This window comes from Entelurus aequoreus, linkage group LG02 (genome assembly GCF_033978785.1).
Source record: "Entelurus aequoreus isolate RoL-2023_Sb linkage group LG02, RoL_Eaeq_v1.1, whole genome shotgun sequence".
Taxonomy (NCBI): Eukaryota; Metazoa; Chordata; class Actinopteri; order Syngnathiformes; family Syngnathidae; genus Entelurus; species Entelurus aequoreus.
Genome location: NC_084732.1, coordinates 64,502,372 through 64,522,063, shown reverse-complemented (window position 1 = coordinate 64,522,063; position 19,692 = coordinate 64,502,372). Strand labels below are relative to the sequence as shown.

The 19,692-nt window shown below is 40.2% G+C and overlaps 1 protein-coding gene across 3 annotated transcripts; it reads left to right on the top strand.

Annotated features, from left to right (window-relative positions):
* The first annotated feature begins 10,930 nt into the window (after positions 1-10,930).
* On the top strand, positions 10,931-19,229 carry LOC133664033 (coxsackievirus and adenovirus receptor homolog). 3 transcript variants are annotated; one of them, XM_062068714.1, is made up of 3 exons: positions 10,931-11,024; positions 17,571-18,423; positions 18,510-19,229. In XM_062068714.1, exons 2-3 carry the CDS (start codon positions 17,593-17,595, stop codon positions 18,546-18,548), a joined length of 870 nt encoding a protein of 289 aa, XP_061924698.1. In that variant the 5' UTR covers positions 10,931-11,024; positions 17,571-17,592; the 3' UTR covers positions 18,549-19,229. The 3 variants fall into 3 exon arrangements, with proteins under 3 accessions (XP_061924698.1, XP_061924696.1, XP_061924697.1); XM_062068713.1 differs by adding an exon at positions 15,999-16,103 and having other exon boundaries at positions 10,992-11,024; positions 17,571-19,229; XM_062068712.1 differs by having other exon boundaries at positions 17,571-19,229.
* The last annotated feature ends 463 nt before the right edge of the window (positions 19,230-19,692 follow it).

The following is a 19,692-nucleotide window of genomic DNA, read 5'->3' as shown; positions in this document are numbered from 1 at the left end:
CTGCTGACCGCCGTCTAACGTTACGTTACTTTGTGTGATATATTGACTAACGTAACCCTGCTTAAAAAAATCACTGAACAAAAAGTATGAATAAGGTAGTGAACTACAACAGATTCCCGTGTTTGCAATAACGTTATAACGTTAGCAGTGAGTTTACAGCCTCACTGATTTAACTACACAGCAAATAAAAGTCACGTTACTTAGCCAATGAACGTTAGCTTACATTCAAAACTTACCGTTCTTTGTGCAACTTCAAATGTCGGACGAAGTTGGAAGTTGTTGCCTCTCCATCAGTAATTTTCGAACCGCATGTGTTGCATACTGCAAACCGTTTTGTGTTGACCACCTCGTAATTTTTATACCCAAACGAAATTATTTTAGGTATCATTTTTTGTTCACTGGCGTGTGGTTTGGACATTTCTTCTTCATCGGTTTTCCTGCAATTTGATTGGATGAATGCTGTGGGACGAAAACAACGTAGATCAAATTTGATTGGCTATTGTACTGAGAGCACACACGCTTGACACGCAGCACACACGCTGACACACGCAACGCTGATAGACAAGTACACAATGAAAAATACGAAGCGCTCCCGAATAACTTTTTAATCTTTGGGTATTGGGGAAAGTAGCAAGTCATGTCAAGTCATGTCAAGTCAAAAAGCTCAAGTCCAAGTGAAGTCACAAGTCAATGATGTTAAAGTCTAAGTCGAGTTGCAAGTCTTTTTACATTTTGTCAAGTCGAGTCTAAAGTCATCAAATTCATGACTCGAGTCTGACTCGAGTCCAAGTCATGTGACTCGAGTCCACACCTCTGTTTTACAGACCATCGTAATCGAATCGTGATGATTCCCACCTCTATAAACACTGTGGGTACTTTATCATATATGCAGGGTTTTTCCTTAATGTACTTGAATGTGGCGCACCGCCACAGCATTTTTATTAACGCCACACCTTGAAAATAAGGCCTTTTTTTTGTACTTGAAAACGAATTATATTAATGTAATACATTGTAGCCCCAAGGAGAAATCACAGAAAGTCTGACGCTATTTTTAACTTGTGTTACCAATCTTATGATAACAAACAACGGCACAATTCCAACAAGTTTTACCTCCCATGAAAACACTTTCGTCTCCTTGAGTCTTCGCTTCCCCGCCGGACACACAACAATTGCTCACGTCCTCACGGACGGTGTGTTTGTGAACATGGGAAAAACAGACATCAAATCCATCCATCCATGCATCCATTTTCTACAGCTTATTCCCTTCGGGGTCGCGGGGGGCGCTGGAGCCTATCTCAGCTACAATCGGGCGGAAGGCGGGGTACACCCTGGACAAGTCGCCACCTCATCACAGAGCCAACACAGATAGACAGACAACATTCACACTCACATTCACACAGTAGGGCCAATTTAGTGTTGCCAATCAACCTATCCCCAGACATCAAATCCAAACCACACAAACATAAAACATTAACATTAGTCGTTAACTGGTCGTTACAGTATGAATTGATATATATATATATATATATATATATATATATATATATATATATATATATATATATATATATATATATATATATATATATATATATATATATATATATATATATATATATATAGCCTATTATTTGCGCACTATTGACAAGTAATGTACCGAAAACTTGACCACCGAAAACAAAACGCCATTGTCTGGAGCATTGTCAGCATGTGATTTTTATATATATAGCAAATATACTTGTGGAATGCGAAATTCAAAATGTGCAAATATTAAGAGGACAGTGGCGGCTTTTATAAAGACAAAGTCTAACTAGAGCAACAGCGCAAAGCAAGTGTGACGTTATGCTCGCTTCAGCCTCTTTAGTCAACGACATCGGAGGACAGAAGTAGAGTCTCTGAACACGAGTACATTCTATAATAACACCAGAGGAAGATGCTAGATTTATTGCTATCCATCCATCCATTTTCTACCGCTTATTCCCTTCGGGGTCGCGGGGGGCGCTGGAGCCTATCTCAGCTACAATCGGGCGGAAGGCGGGGTACAACCTGGACAAGTCGCCACCTCATCGCAGGGCCAACACAGATAGACAGACAACATTCACACTCACATTCGCACACTAGGGCCAATTTAGCTAGTTGTTCTTAATTTTTAAACAAGGTCATTAAAAGTCTGCAAACACTTGAAAAAATCTCAACAATGTACTTTGTACAAAAAGCAGCAACAATTGAAAATATGGCAAAAAGATCAAAAAAATAAATAAATAACATTTAAAGAATTATATATATATATATATATATATATATATATATATATATATATATATATATATATATATATATATATATATATATATATATATATATATATATATGTATATATATATATATATATATATGTATATATATATATATATATATATATATGTATATATATATATATATATATATATATATATATATATGTGTGTGTGTGTGTGTGTGTGTGTGTGTGTGTGTGTGTGTGTGTGTGTGTGTGTGTGTTAATACTAATTAATAAAAACAGATTTGTTTTAGATGTATGTATTCATTACTTTAGCTTTTTTAAAGAAAATCATAGCATCATGGCAAATAATGCAAATTATTCGATGATGTCAGATCAATAACAAATATATCTAACAGGCACATGTATAATAAATATAAATATATTCAGCTAAATTTGTTGGTTTTCTGACATGGACTTGTTACTTCAGCATTGTCCACACGTTTAAGTCAGGACTTTGGGAAGGCCATTCTAAAACCTTAATTCTAGCCTGAGTTAGCCATTCCTTTACCACTTTTGACGTGTGTTTGGGGTCATTGTCCTGTTGGAACACCCAACTGCGCCCAAGACCCTACCTCCAGGCTGATGATTTTAGGTAATCCTCCTTTTTCATTGTCCCATTTACTCTCTGCAAAGCACCAGTTCCATTAGCAGCAAAAACAGGCCCAGAGCATAATACTACCACCACCATGCTTGACGGTAGGCATGGTGTTCCTGGGATTAAAGGCCTCACCTTTTCTCCTCCAAACAAGGCCAAACAGCTTTTGTTTCATCTGACCACAGAACTTTCCTCCAGAAGGTCTTATCTTTGTCCATGTGATGTCAGATGAAACAAAAATGTAGCTGTTTGGCCACAATACCCAGCAATATGTTTGGAGGAGAAAAGGTGAGGCATTTAATCGTGTGGAAAATGCTGAAGAAACAAGTCCATGTCAGAAAACCAACAAATTTAGCTGAACTGCACCAATTTTGTCAAGAGGAGTGGTCAACAATTCAACCAGAAGCTTGTGGATGGCTACCAAAAGTGCTTTATTGCAGTGAAACTTGCCAAGGTACATTTAACCAAATATTAACTATATTAACTATTAATTATTATGTATACTTTTGACCTAGCAGATTTGGTCACATTTTCAGTAGATCCATAATAAATTCATAAAAGAAGCAAACTTCATGAATGTTTTTTGTGACCAACAAGTATGTGCTCATGTTTAAAGAGTGACTGAAAAATAGCTTCCCCTACTTGAAAGACCAGCAGCTGCACTGGTATACAGCCTGTGTTACATTGTACAATAATAACAATTATGAAAATAGAGCAAAACAAAATAACAAAAAATGTTAATACTAATTACTAATAACACAGACTTGTTTTGAAATGTATGTAAATTATTTTAGCAATAATATAAAGTCGCGGTCAATACTTTACATACACTTGTAAAGAAGATAATGTCATGGCTGTCTTGAGTTTCCAATAATTTCTACAACTCTTATTTTTTTGTGATAGAGTGATTGGTCACAAAAAACATTAATGAAGTTTGGTTCTTTTATTAATTTATTATGGGTTTACTGAAAATGTGACCAAATCTACTGGGTCAAAAGTATACATACAGCAATGTTAATATTTGGTTACATGTCCCTTGGCAAGTTTCACTGCAATAAGGTGCTTTTGGTAGCCATCCACAAGCTTCTGGTTGAGTTTTTGTCCACTTCTCTTGACAAAATTGGTGCAGTTCAGCTAAATTTGTTGGTTTTCTGACATGGACTTGTTTCTTCAGCATTATCCACACAAATGACTTTGGGAAGGTCATTCTAAAACCTTAATTGTAGCCTGATTTAGCATTCCTTTACCACTTTTGACGTGTGTTTGGGGTCATTGTCCTGTTGGAACACCCAACTGCGCCCAAGACCCAACCTCCGGGCTGATGATTTTAGGTTGTCCTGAAGAATTTGGAGGTAATCCTCCTTTTTCATTGTCCCATTTATAACACCAGTTCCATTGGCAGCAAAACAAGCAGAGAGCATAATACTACCACCACCATGCTTGACGGTAGGAATGGTATGGTGTTCCTGGGATTAAAAGGTCTCACCTTTTCTCCTCCAAACATATTGCTGGGTATTGTGGCCAAACAGCTCAATTTATGTTTCATCTGACCACAGAACTTTCCTCCAGAAGGTCTTATCTTTGTCCATGTGATGTCACATACCACAGTTTGACAATCACGGAACTAGCGGCATTAGTGCCAACCTTTATCCTCTTTAATTGTACCACTTTTTTCAGTTTAAACCAAAGTATTTTGTTGTTTCAACATGATTCCTACATGTATGTGCACTTCATGTGTACATTAATGTTATTTCCATTGTGCGCTTAGTTTTACTGTAACTTCATTGTGGAGATATTTCAATAAACAACCTCAAGTTGTTTTTTTTCATTTCATCATTTCATCTCATATTTGGCACAATGGGAGGGCAGAATGATGTATGTCAAAAAAGTAGGTCGTATACAAAGTGAAGCCTGTGTTATATCCATCCATCCATCCATTTTCTACCGCTTGTCCCTTTTGGGGTCGCGGGGGGTGCTGGAGCCTAGCTCAGCTGCATTCGGGCGGAAGGCGGGGTACACCCTGGACAAGTCGCCACCTCATCGCAGGGCCAACACAGATAGACAGACAACATTCACACTCACAGTCACACACTAGGGCCAATTTAGTGTTGCCATACAACCTATCCCCGGGTGCATGTTTTTGGCGGTGGGAGGAAGCCGCAGTACCCGGAGGGAACCCACGCAGTCACGGGGAGAACATGCAAACTCCACACAGAAAGATCCCGAGCCCGGGATTGAACTCAGGACTACTCAGGACTTTCGTATTGAGAGGCACATGTACTAACCCCTGTTCCACCGTGCTGCTCCTGTGTTACAATTATTGTAGAAATAAAGTAAGAAGCAGCAATTGAAAAAATAGAGCAAAACAAAATAGGAAAAATATGTTACTTCTAATGACTAATAACTATAATAAATAAAAATTATTTTTTTAATATACAGTATGTGTAACATGTTTTTGCCCTAGCCATGCCTCCTCACCACCACAATTGAGATACACTGGCACTGCTTTTATCAGTACAGCTACATTGATACAAACACAGCAGAGGTGCGATATGTGTGTTTTATTAATATGACTAGCAAAATTTGTGCTTTTTGAAGCAGATTTCCAGCCAAACCGTGTGGTTAATATCTGTATGCTATTGGTAAGTTACTGTTGGAGACCTCTGCAGTGTCACCATCACAAAGCTCCGACATGACATGACGTCTTACCATGCGGCCCAGGAATCAAGCGTCACCCTTCACTGCGAGTACACATATTCCTCTGTGGACAAGCACAACACTGAGGTGGAGTGGACCAAGTTGACCCCACACAGAAATTACGACAGGACCGTTATTGGGTTTACCGGAGGCCAGCTGTATAACGACCTGTACCAACCGATGAAGGGCCGGGTCCACATCGCTTCTCCTGACCCCCGTAACGGAGATGCCTCCATGACCATCAGTAACCTGCGTCTTTCAGATGCAGGGATTTACCAGTGCATGGTGAAAAAGCTACCTGGACTCGACATTAAGAACGTCTTCCTGACAGTCAAAGAGAGGCCAAGCAAGCCAACATCTGCGGTGGAAGTGGAGTCTGTGGCAGGAAAAGCGGCGGAACCAGCTCATGGAACCAAAGCTACAGAAGCGACAGTAACGACCGCCACGCTTCTGTCCCTTCTTGCGGCAGCCAAGAGCGATGGAGGTGAAGCTACAGAGGCGACCGTGACGACCGCCACGCGTCTGCCTCTTCCTGTGGCAAAAAATGTGGCAGCCACAGGCAACGGCGCTAAAGCTTTGGAAGCATGTGTGGCGACCGCGACCTTGAACGATGGATATATAATTACCACAGTGGCCGTGACGACTGGCGTGTTTCTGTTTATCGTTGCCTGTGTTCTCGCTGTCATTTGGTGCTGTCGCAGAAGAAATCGTGCAGAGCGGCGGCGTGTGAGGGAGATGGTGCAAGTGGAGGCCCATCCTAAATTGTGGGTTTCCCCAGACACTAACGACATGCTGCCTCTGCCTTCAGACGAGGTGATTGACACGTTTTTGACATGCAGCATTTGATGTGTCTGCCATCATATTCTAATTATTGAATGTTTGCTCCTACAGGTGCACTTTATTGTCTTTAATGAGGTGTCCAGTCTTTGAAGATGACCAGGACATCCCGCTGCAACATCATCCATTTTTTATTTTACAAGTGGTTCTCAAACTTTTTTCACTGTAACTACACACAATGCTCAAGCATTGAAACAATGATGTACATATTTACAGACTTACTTGGCATACAGTACCACTAGATGGAGACTGCGTACCACTCCATCTTGGTACCACAGTGTGAGAATCACTATTCTATACTGTTTGTGATGCAACGTAACTTTAGGACAATTTGTTGTTGAGCACATCACCTCCATCTTTGGTTCACATTATATATGAAATATTTGAGTAGTCTTTTCAGACTTCCTAGATCTCCAATTGAGTGTACAGACTTTATCAAATGACCCCGACAGGGACAAGCGGTAGAAAATGGATGGAATTGTCTCGTTACTTTGTTGTTATTATTTTTTTTAACTTTTGTGGCCTTTCTGTACTGTTTGTTCCAGGCATTTCATTAATCTTTCTGTGTGGTTTCAAGTTTACAACAAGCTTTTTTTGCTCTCTCAATGCTATTTATACATTTATTTTGATAAACACCTGACTTCAATAAAGTTGTTTTGTACACTTTTGGCCATATTGGATCAGATTCTCTTTACAGAATGGACATTACACGTTGATTATATACTGTATATACATGTGTTATACGGTGGCGACTTCCAAGGTCCTGGGTTCCATCCCCGGGCTCGTGGTCTTTCTGTCTGCAGTTTGCATGTTCTCCCCGTGACTGCGTGGGTTCTCTCCGGGTACACCGGCTTCCTCCCACCTCCAAAAACATGCACCTGGGGATAGGTTGATTGGCAACACTAAATTGTCTCTAGTGTGTGAATGTGAGTGTGAATGTTGTCTGTCCATCTGTGTTGGCCCTGCAATGAGGTGGCGACTTGTCCAGGGTGTACACCGCCTTCTGCCTGAGTGCAGCTGGGATAGGCTCCAGCACCCCCACAACCCCGAGAGGGACAAGCGGTAGAAAATGGATGGAAAAAGAGGTCATATTGTATTTATTTTTTACATTTTAAAACACTTCCGTGTGGTCTACATAACATGTAATGATGTTTTTTTTCCTCAAAATTTTGCACGAATTATGTTTTACAGACCATCGTAATCGAATCGTGAGGTGCCCAAAGATTCCCACCTCTATAAACACTGTGGGTACTTTATCATATATGCAGGGTTTTCCCTTAATGTACTTGAATGTGGCGCACCGCCACGGCATTTTTATTTAAGCCACACCTTGAAAATAAGGCCTTTTTTTTGTACTTGAAAACTAATTATATTAATGTAATACATTGTAGCCCCAAGGAGAAATCACAGAAAGTCTGACGCTATTTTTAACTTGTGTTACCAATCTTATGATAACAAACAACGGCACAATTCCAACAAGTTTTACCTCCCACGAAAACACTTTCGTCTCCTTGAGTCTTCGCTTCCCCGCCGGACACACAACAATTGCTCACGTCCTCACGGACGGTGCGTTTGTGAACATGGGAAAAACAGACATCAAATCCATCCATCCATCCATTTTCTACAGCTTATTCCCTTCGGGGTCGCGGGGGGCGCTGGAGCCTATCTCAGCTACAATCGGGCGGAAGGCGGGGTACACCCTGGACAAGTCGCCACCTCATCACAGAGCAAACACAGATAGACAACATTCACACTCACATTCACACAGTAGGGCCAATTTAGTGTTGCCAATCAACCTATCCCCAGACATCAAATCCAAACCACACAAACATAAAACATTAACATTAGTCGTTAACTGGTCCTTACAGTATGAATTGATGTATATATATATAGCCTATTATTTGCGCACTATTGACAAGTAATGTACCGAAAACTTGACCACCGAAAAAAGACTGATCACCGAAAACCGCGCTACTGAAACAGGATGTAAACAAAACGCCATTGTCTGGAGCATTGTCAGCATGTGATTTGTATATATATTGCAAATATACTTGTGGAATGCGAAATTCAAAATGTGTAAATATTAAGAGGACAGTGGCAGTTTTTATGAAGACAAAGTCTAACTAGAGCAACAGCGCAAAGCAAATGTGACGTCATGCTCGCTTCAGCCTCTTTAGTCAACGACATCGGAGGACAGAAGTAGAGTCTCTGAACACGAGTACATTCTATAATAACACCAGAGGAAGATGCTAGATTTATTGCTAGTTGTTCTTAATTTTTAAACAAGGTCATTAAAAGTCTGTAAACACTTGAAAAAATCTCAACAATGTACTTTGTACAAAAAGCAGCAACAATTGAAAATATGGCAAAACGATCAAAAAAATAAATAAATAACATTTAAAGAATTATATATATATATATATATATATATATATATATATATATATATATATATATATATATATATATATATATATATATATATATATGTGTGTGTGTGCGTGTGTGTGCGTGTGTGTGCGTGTGTGTGCGTGTGTGTGTGTGTGTGTGTGTGTGTGTGTGTGTGTGTTAATGCTAATTAATAAAAACAGATTTGTTTTAGATGTATGTATTCATTACTTTAGCTTTTTTAAAGAAAATCATAGCATCATGGCAAATTATGCAAATTATTCGATGACGTCAGATCATATCTAACAGGCACATGTATAATAAATATAAATATATTCAGCTAAATTTGTTGGTTTTCTGACATGGACTTGTTACTTCAGCATTGTCCACACGTTTAAGTCAGGACTTTGGGAAGGCCATTCTAAAACCTTAATTCTAGCCTGATTTAGCCATTCCTTTACCACTTTTGACGTGTGTTTGAGGTCATTGTCCTGTTGGAACACCCAACTGCGCCCAAGACCCAACCTCCGGGCTGATAATTTTAGGTAATCCTCCTTTTTCATTGTCCCATTTACTCTCTGCAAAGCACCAGTTCCATTAGCAGCAAAAACAGGCCCAAAGCATAATACTACCACCACCATGCTTGACGGTAGGCATGGTGTTCCTGGGATTAAAGGCCACACCTTTTCTCCTCCAAACAAGGCCAAACAGCTTTTGCTTCATCTGACCACAGAACTTTCCTCCAGAAGGTCTTATCTTTGTCCATGTGATGTCAGATGAAACAAAAATGTAGCTGTTTGGCCACAATACCCAGCAATATGTTTGGAGGAGAAAAGGTGAGGCATTTAATCGTGTGGAAAATGCTGAAGAAACAAGTCCATGTCAGAAAACCAACAAATTTAGCTGAACTGCACCAATTTTGTCAAGAGGAGTGGTCAACAATTCAACCAGAAGCTTGTGGATGGCTACCAAAAGCGCCTTATTGCAGTGAAACTTGCCAAGGGTACATTTAACCAAATATTAACTATATTAACTATTAATATATGCTTCCATTTTCTACCGCTTGTCCCTTTTGGGGTCGCGGGGGGTGTTGGAGCCTATCTCAGCTGCATTCGGGCGGAAGGCGGGGTATACCCTGGACAAGTCGCCACCTCATCGCAGGGCCAACACAGATAGACAGACAACATTCACACTCACAGTCACACACTAGAGCCAATTTAGTGTTCCCATACAACCTATCCCCGGGTGCATGTTTTTGGCGGTGGGAGGAAGCCGCAGTACCCGGAGGGAACCCACGCAGTCACGGGTAGAAAACATGCAAACTCCACACAGAAAGATCCCGAGCCCGGGATTGAACTCAGGACTACTCAGGACCTTCGTATTGTGAGGCACATGTACTAACCCCTGTTCCACCGTGCTGCCCCTGTGTTACATTGATTGTAGAAATAAAGTAAGAAGCAGCAATTGAAAAAATAGAGCAAAACAAAATAGGAAAAATATGTTACTTCTAATGACTAATAACTATAATAAATAACAATTATTTTTTTAATATACAGTATGTGTAACATGTTTTTTCCCTAGCCATGCCCCCTCACCACCACAATTGAGATACACTGGCACTGCTTTTATCAGTACAGCTACATTGATACAAACACAGCAGAGGTGCGATATGTGTGTTTTATTAATATGACTAGCAAAATTTGTGCTTTTTGAAGCAGATTTCCACTCAAACCGTGTGGTTAATATCTGTATGCTATTGGTAAGTTACTGTTGGAGACCTCTGCAGTGTCACCATCACAAAGCTGCACATACTTTGTTTATGTTCAACAACTTAGATACACATATACCTCGCGGATAAAAATCGCCATATGAGAGTAACAGTGTTATAGTTTATCTGACATGGTGCGTTTGCTTGCAACTCGGAAATAGGAGTGCCACATTTTTTTAAATGAATTTAACGTTAACCAACTGCGGAATTACAGGCTAGAAAAGTGCAGAGGTTAAAAAGTACCATTTAAGTTTCAAGATCAGTTCATCAGCATAAACGGAATGGCTTGATAAGGGATGGATCAAAGGTGTGACATGAACCTCTTTGATGCTTTGTTTTAAACCGTTGGACAGTTGAGGCTCACTTCATCGTTGGACAGTTGAGGCTCACTTCATCGTTGGACAGTTGAGGCTCACTTCATCACTGAACATCTGCAGGTAAAGTAGTCCCTTTTTATGCAACATTTTTTACAGCTCTTTTAACTTGATATTCTGAAAATAAAATAGTAAACATTTATAGTCAGCCAAAATAGACTTATTTGACATATATTGTTAAATGTTACAGACCAGATGAAAACATTGATAGTCATCAAAAATAATCAAGATGCTACTAATGCGCATCCTGACAATGTATGTTTATTACCTTTGTTTGGTAGGAAGAAGGTAGTTCTACAGTTAGGAAAGAAGGGTGGGATAGACTTTATTAATCCCACATTGGGGGAATTATGTGGCTGCAGTGCATGTTCAAAATGTCCACCAAAATAAGGTATAAACACATGAAAACAAAAGGGAAACACTAAAGAAAGGACATGCAATACATTAAGAGAGCACATAGTGTTGTATGCTGGCATGTTGTGGTGTTTTCGATTCCAAAGATGCAGAGGACAGCAGGCAACAGGTAAGGCGAGTTTAATTCCAAAGATTACTGCATACATGCACTTGTGAAGTATAGCCGACTCGCGGCTCTAAACACAACATTAAACAAAGAAAACGTGGCTCGTAGTGTATAACTAAACATAACAGTCGCGTGTAATGAACAATGGTCCACGTGACGGTGGGACGGGTCTAAAAAAGTTAAGTTGAAGTTAAAGTACCAATGATTGTCACACACACACACGAGGTGAGGCGAAATTCTTCTCTGCATTTGACCCATCACCCTTGATCACCCCCTGGGAGGTGAGGGGAGCAGTGAGCAGCAGCGGTGGCCATGCTCAGGAATTATTTTTGGTGATTTAACCCCCAATTCCAACCCTTGATACTGAGTGTCAAGCAGGGCGTTAATGGGTCCCATTTTTATAGTCTTTGGTATGACTCGGCCGGGGTTTGAACTCACATCCTACCGATCTCAGGGCGGACACTCTAACCACTAGGCCACTGAGTATGTGATTAGGGTGGGTGACCACCAGTGTGAGGCCTAATTTCCCATACAGAAGCTGGTGTGTAAACTCAATGCGCCTATCAACAAGAAAACATAAACAATAGAGAAAAGGAGCATTGAGAACAGAACAGAACTAAGGAGAGTAATATTACACACAAACACAGAATATGACCTGGAGTGACAGGTTATAACACAGAGCTGCCACTTCAGCGGCACCATTTCTACATACAGCAACAAAAGTAAATCGCAATGAAAAACCAAAAGTTAGCAAGAAATAATAAGTACTGCGCATATATGATTGCACCATGCATAGACCATTGTCTGCTGGGGAACAGACCCAGCAAAGCAACCCAAGGAGGTATTTCAGATACACTCAATTTTGGGCAGTAGCTCGCTACATGTAACGAAGCTACGTAGCTTAACTATATTTCCCAGTAGTTTGGCAGTAGCTCCGCTACTTTTTAAACGAATAGCGATTTCCGTAGCTTAGCTATTTTTAGACCCATGTAGCGGTTAGCTACGCTTCAAAGCTACAAGCTACAAGCTACAAAAGAAGAGAGAGGGAGAAGAGAAAGAAATAGAACTCCACGGACAGCGAACAAAAATATACAGGAAAATCAATGATGACTGGTTGGTTTACTATGATGAGTCACGATTGGTTAAGATTAGGACAAAATATTACGGACAGGCCAATCAGGCAAGATAGGGCGGGTCATCGAACCAGGAAGTGAAATCATAACAGACACGCACATCCCAAATGACGACGAGAGAGTCGGAGAAGAGGAGAGGGAATTTTCAAGCGGGGGATTTAAAAACAAATTAAAAAAAAGAAACCTAGTGGAAGATGGCAAAAGGATTCTCTCCCTCATATTTTTCTTTTAGCGATGTAGACAACGTCCAGGAAACCCACAATGCGTCTACTTGGCCACATTTGGACAAATGTATGCGTTTGGATAAAACAATGGCCAAAACATTCATTTTAGTTGTTTACCTTGTAAGCCCAAATCCAAACTGCTCTCGACATGGAAGATGTGGAACACACATTAAGGTGGCACATAACTATTATCAACTGTTCCCAAACAACACACAAATTATTGTTATTATGTCAAGCTATAGATAGACACTGTTTTCATTACTTTAGGCAGAGAAAATTAAATAACATTATAGGGGTGGGCCAAAGAAAAGGCACACTAAAATAAATACATACAGTGGGGTGTGGGGACCCCCATAGGGAGTTGTAGGGTGTCCCCTGCTAAATGACAGTTAATAGTAACTAATGGACACTTATTGGAGCCATTTGGTTCCATATGTACATCCTCAGTTACATTAACAATATTACCTAACTTAAAATATAGAAGTTGGGGAGCAATTTGACTCTGTTCCACAGTCAGGAAAATATGCTTACTTTAAATATGTCAGGACTCGTCCTTGGCGTGGTTTGTTCTCCCAGAAGGCAACGGAAAATTGGCGCGTGCGAGACGTGAATTTAAATACATTTTAATTCAAACTAAAAAAAGTACAAACAAAAGGCGCTCACAGTGGAGGTAAAAACTTGACTATGACAAAACAAAAGACTTGCACAAAGGCAGAACTAGGACATAAAACAAACTTGCAAACTAAGGCTTGAATAAAGAAAACTTACTTGGAACCAGAACAGGACATGAAAAAGAACAGCATGGATCATGAGCGTGAACAGAGTGGCAGGAGTGAATGTGTGAGGACGCCAGGACGAACAACAGAAACAGACAGATTTAAATAGTGACGTGATCAGTGAAAACAGGTGCGTGACTCGAAACGTGAAACAGGTGCGTGACAAGACAGGTGAAAACTAATGGGTGACCATGGAAACCAAACCAAACAAGGAAGTGCAACCAGGAACTAAAAAAAGAGCCCTAAACCCAAGCAAAACAAAAACATGATTAACACAGACATGACAAAATATGTTCTTTTATTGATTTTCGTTCATGTAAAGAGGGAGTTTGTTAAAAGGGAAGTGCACTTTTTGGGGGGATTTTGCCTATTGTTCATAATCATTATGAAAGACATGACGACAGATGTATTTATTTTAAATGTATATATTAAATGAAATGTATTAATTAAATACAAGCGATCAAAAGTCCGCTTAAGGAGCCTAAGAGGGTCGCTCTATTCTGCCTATAAAGCCCTTAAAAAAACTAAACACCTCCATTAAGGTATTATATACATGATGTAAGTATATATGTAATATAGTAATAGGCACATGTATAATAAGATCTAATATTTACATCTTTTGATCATTTTAAGCATACGCGGCACATTGATTTACAAACCCCGTTTCTATATGAGTTGGGAAATTGTTTTAGATGTAAATATAAACGGAATACAATGATTTGCAAATCCTTTTCAACCCATATTCAATTGAATGCACTACAAAGACAAGATATTTGATGTTCAAACTCATAAACTTTTTTTTTTTTGCAAATACGTAATAATTAACTTAGAATTTCATGGCTGCAACACGTGCCAAAGTAGTTGGGAAAGGGCATGTTCACCACTGTGTTACATGGCCTTTCCTTTTAACAACACTCAGTAAACGTTTGGGAACTGAGGAGACACATTTTTTAAGCTTCTCAGGTGGAATTCTTTCCCATTCTTGCTTGATGTACAGCTTAAGTTGTTCAACAGTCCGGGGGTCTCCGTTGTGGTATTTTAGGCTTCATAATGCGCCACACATTTTCAATGGGAGACAGGTCTGGACTACAGGCAGGCCAGTCTAGTACCCGCACTCTTTTACTATGAAGCCACGTTGATGTAACACGTGGCTTGGCATTGTCTTGCTGAAATAAGCAGGGTAACATTGCTTGGATGGCAAAATATGTAGCTCCAAAACCTGTATGTACCTTTCAGCATTAATGGCGCCTTCACAAATGTGTAAGTTACCCATGTCTTGGGCACTAATACACCCCCATACCATCACAGATGCTGGCTTTTCAACTTTGCGCCTATAACAATCCGGATGGTTCTTTTCCTCTTTAGTCCGGAGAACACGACGTCCACAGTTTCCAAAAACAATTTGAAATGTGGACTCGTCAGACCACAGAACACTTTTCCACTTTGTATCAGTCCATCTTAGATGAGCTCAGGCCCAGCGAAGCCGACAGCGTTTCTGGGTGTTGTTGATAAACGGTTTTCGCCTTACATAGGAGAGTTTTAAATTGCACTTACAGATGTAGCGACCAACTGTAGTTACTGACAGTGGGTTTCTGAAGTGTTCCTGAGCCCATGTGGTGATATCCTTTACACACTGATGTCGCTTGTTGATGCAGTACAGCCTGAGGGATCGAAGGTCACGGGCTTAGCTTCTTACGTGCAGTGATTTCTCCAGATTCTCTGAACCCTTTGATGATATTACAGACCGTAGATGGTGAAATCCCTAAATTCCTTGCAATAGCTGGTTGAGAAAGGTTTTTCTTAAACTGTTCAACAATTTGCTCATGCATTTGTTGACAAAGTGGTAATCCTCGCCCCATCCTTGTTTGTGAATGACTGAGCATTTCATGGAATCTACTTTTATACCCAATCATGGCACCCACCTGTTCCCAATTTGCCTGTTCACCTGTGGGATGTTCCAAATAAGTGTTTAATGAGCATTCCTCAACTTTATCAGTATTTATCGCCACCTTTCCCAACTTCTTTGTCACGTGTTGCTGGCATCAAATTCTAAAGTTAATGATTATTTGAAAAAAAAAATGTTGATCAGTTTGAACATCAAATATGTTGTCTTTGTAGCATATTCAACTGAATATGGGTTGAAAATGATTTGCAAATCATTGTATTCCGTTTATATTTACATCTAACACAATTTCCCAACTCATATGGAAACAGGGTTTGTAGAAAAAGCATCACGACATATGCTTTTTTTTCCCAACAACATAACTGATTACTGCACACTGCAGACTTTATGAGAGCCAACAAACATAATAAAACATCACTTACTGTACAAGGTCTGCTGTCATTAGGATGCAGACTGAAAATCTTGTTATATTCCTGTTTAGATGAAGAATGGCCAAGCGTCTCTTTGTGTCATTCTCACCATCTCACCAATTGGCTGTCAAAATATACCAACTTGTCGGAATGTGACTCAGCCTTCTTCTATCCAGGTGAGATGCATGATTTATGATCTACAATAAACTTCTAAGGAGCATGGAAGCAAGGAAACAGCTGACCACTTGATGATGTAAACATAGCAGCATAAACTAGTGATCACGTCGCTGCTATAAATAGTTTGTCTGCGTTAGCGCTTATAGTAACAATATCACTAATACATGGTTAATATTCAAGTCACGAAATGTAAATGGAGTATTGTTGGCGCATTTTGAATAGTTATTTACTGGGTTTTATGGGCAAAATAGAGGCCCTCACATTGACTCCACTGTAAGCTGACTTTTATTTACGTTTAATAATCATTTAGAATGCAAAAAAAATAATAAATCCGTCGTCATGTCTTTCATAATGGTTGTGAACGATAGGCAAAATTCCAACAAAATGCTGTTCCTCTTTAATATCTTTTTGAGATACAAATATTTTGTTCCTTTGGCCAGGTTATTGTCATTTTGCTACTGTGGTTTCTGTTAAATTAGTAATTTACCCTGTGCTGAAAAGTCACCATTAGAGTGTATATTATGGTGTTTATTTATCATTATTATTATTGCTTCAATTCCTTTTATTTAATTTGTTTGCTATGTTTGTATCTTATTTTGTACATGGTACGCAATTTAAAAGAAATGCTTTGATTGATTGATTGAAACTTTTATTAGTAGATTGTACAGTTCAGTATGTATTCCGTACAAATGACCACTAATTGGTAACACCCGAATAAGTTTTTCAACTTGTTTAAGTCGGGGTCCACGTAAATCAATTCATGGTAAAATGCTAAAAAGCCAGACAAAGGGCATGTTTCTATAGCTGGTGTTTATTTTAATATTTTAATAATCAAACTGAGCATTTTATCTCTTGTTTTGTGGAAAGTTGTACAGTAAGTTATATATTTATGTAATGTAACTTTAATGTAGCAAGCTCCTTTTGCCGTGTAGCTTGCTACAATTCTCTGGGGATAGCTTCCCCTGTAGCCTAGCTACATTTAATCAAGAGTAACTTGTACCTTAGCTTCCAAGTAGCTTGCCCATAACTGGATATACTGTACTCTTCAATTTAAATAATAAATGTTGTTCACTGACTTTTGAACAATGTCAAGCGTTTCCCACAAGACTGCAATCTTATCTGGGGTTTTGGGTTTGCGGTTGGGTAATTTACATCAACAACACATGTTTAGAAATATATATTTACTTGAATTGTTTTATGTCACAAGCATGTGAGTGCTTTTGGAGTGGGGCACGGGGAGCACAGCAGAACCCACTACTTGTTAAAAGCGATACATCCTTTTTAGAGATGTGACACTAGTGAACGAGTCAAGTCTTTTGAGCGGCTCTTTTAAGTGAACGACGAGAACCGATTCACCCCTGGTCTAGAGAGTAAAGCCTGAAATGTACTTGCTAAAGTACACACAAGTGAATTATTTGAGCTGGTGGAGACACAAAAGACAATAAAAAAAATGTTTTGTTTTACAGCAAGTTCCTGTCCAACAGTCCAATGATGACGTCTCGACCTCCAGTCTTAGCTGTGCTGCGCTCTTTCATCATGCTGCTGACATTTTGCAGCCCAGGCCCAGCTTGCGCTTTTGAAATCAGCTCCGACATGACGTCCTACCATGCGGCCCAGGAATCAAGCGTCACCCTTCACTGCGAGTACACATATTCCTCTGTGGACAAGCACAACACTGAGGTGGAGTGGACCAAGTTGACCCCACACAGAAATGACGACAGGACCGTTATTTGGTTTACCGGAGGCCAGCTGTATAACGACCTGTACCTACCGATGAAGGGCCGGGTCCACTTCGCTTCTCCCGACCCCCGTAACGGAGATGCCTCCATGACCATCAGTAACCTGCGTCTTTCAGATGCAGGGACCTACCGGTGCATGGTGAAAAAGCTACCTGGACTCGACATTAAGAACGTCTTCCTGACAGTCAAAGAGAAGCCAAGCAAGCCAACATCTGCGGTGGAAGTGGAGTCTGTGGCAGGAAAAGCGGCGGAACCAGCTCATGGAACCAAAGCTACAGAAGCGACAGTAACGACCGCCACGCTTCTGTCCCTTCTTGCGGCAGCCAAGAGCGATGGAGGTGAAGCTACAGAGGCGACCGTGACGACCGCCACGCGTCTGCCTCTTCCTGTGGCAAAAAATGTGGCAGCCACAGGCAACGGCGCTAAAGCTTTGGAAGCATGTGTGGCGACCGCGACCTTGAGCGATGGATATATAATTACCACAGTGGCCGTGACGACTGGCGTGTTTCTGCTTATCGTTGCCTGTGTTCTCGCTGTCATCTGGTGCTGTCGCAGAAGAAATCGTGCAGAGCGGCGGCGTGTGAGGGAGATGGTGCAAGTGGAGGCCCATCCTAAATTTGACGTGTCTGCCATCATATTCTAATTATTGAATGTTTGCTCCTACAGGTGCACTTTATTGTCCTTAATGAGGTGTCCAGTCTTTGAAGATGACCAGGACATCCCGCTGCAACATCATCCATTTTTTATTTTACCAGTGGTTCTCAAACTTTTTTCACTAAGTACCATCTTAGAAAACACTTGGCTCTCCAAGTACCACCATAATGACCAATATTAAAATACAATAGCGTAGTAGGCATAAGTATTCAATAAAATCAAGACACGGGTTTTATATAACAAGTGTATTTAATATTTTTGGCCACTGTAACTACACACAATGCTCAAGCATTGAAACAATGATGTACATATTTACAGACTTACTTGGCATACAGTACCACTAGATGGAGACTGCGTACCACTCCATCTTGGTACCACAGTGTGAGAATCACTATTCTATACTGTTTGTGATGCAACGTAACTTTAGGACAATTTGTTGTTGAGCACATCACCTCCATCTTTGGTTCACATTATATATGAAATATTTTAGTCTTTTCAGACTTCCTAGATCTCCAATTGAGTGTATAGACTTTATCAAATGACCCCGACAGGGACAAGCGGTAGAAAATGGATGGAATTGTCCCGTTACTTTGTTGTTATTATTTTTTTTAACTTTTGTGGCCTTTCTGTACTGTTTGTTCCAGGCATTTCATTAATCTTTCTGTGTGGTTTCAAGTTTACGAGGAGCTTTTTTTGCTCTCTCAATGCTATTTATACATTTATTTTTATAAACACCTGACTTCAATAAAGTTGTTTTGTACACTTTTGGCCATATTGGATCAGATGCTCTTTACAAAATGGACATTACACGTAGATTATATACTGTATATACATGTGTAATACGGTGGCGACTTCCAAGGTCCTGGGTTCCATCCCCGGGCTCGTGGTCTTTCTGTCTGCAGTTTGCATGTTCTCCCCGTGACTGCGTGGGTTCTCTCCGGGTACACCGGCTTCCTCCCACCTCCAAAGACATGCACCTGGGGATAGGTTGATTGGCAACACTAAATTGTCCCTAAAGTGTGAATGTGAATGTTGTCTGTCTATCTGTGTTGGCCCTGCAATGAGGTGGCGACTTGTCCAGGGTGTACCCCGCCTTCTGCCCGAGTGCAGCTGGGATAGGCTCCAGCACCCCCACAACCCCGAGAGGGACAAGCGGTAGAAAATGGATGGAAAAAGAGGTCATATTGTATTTATT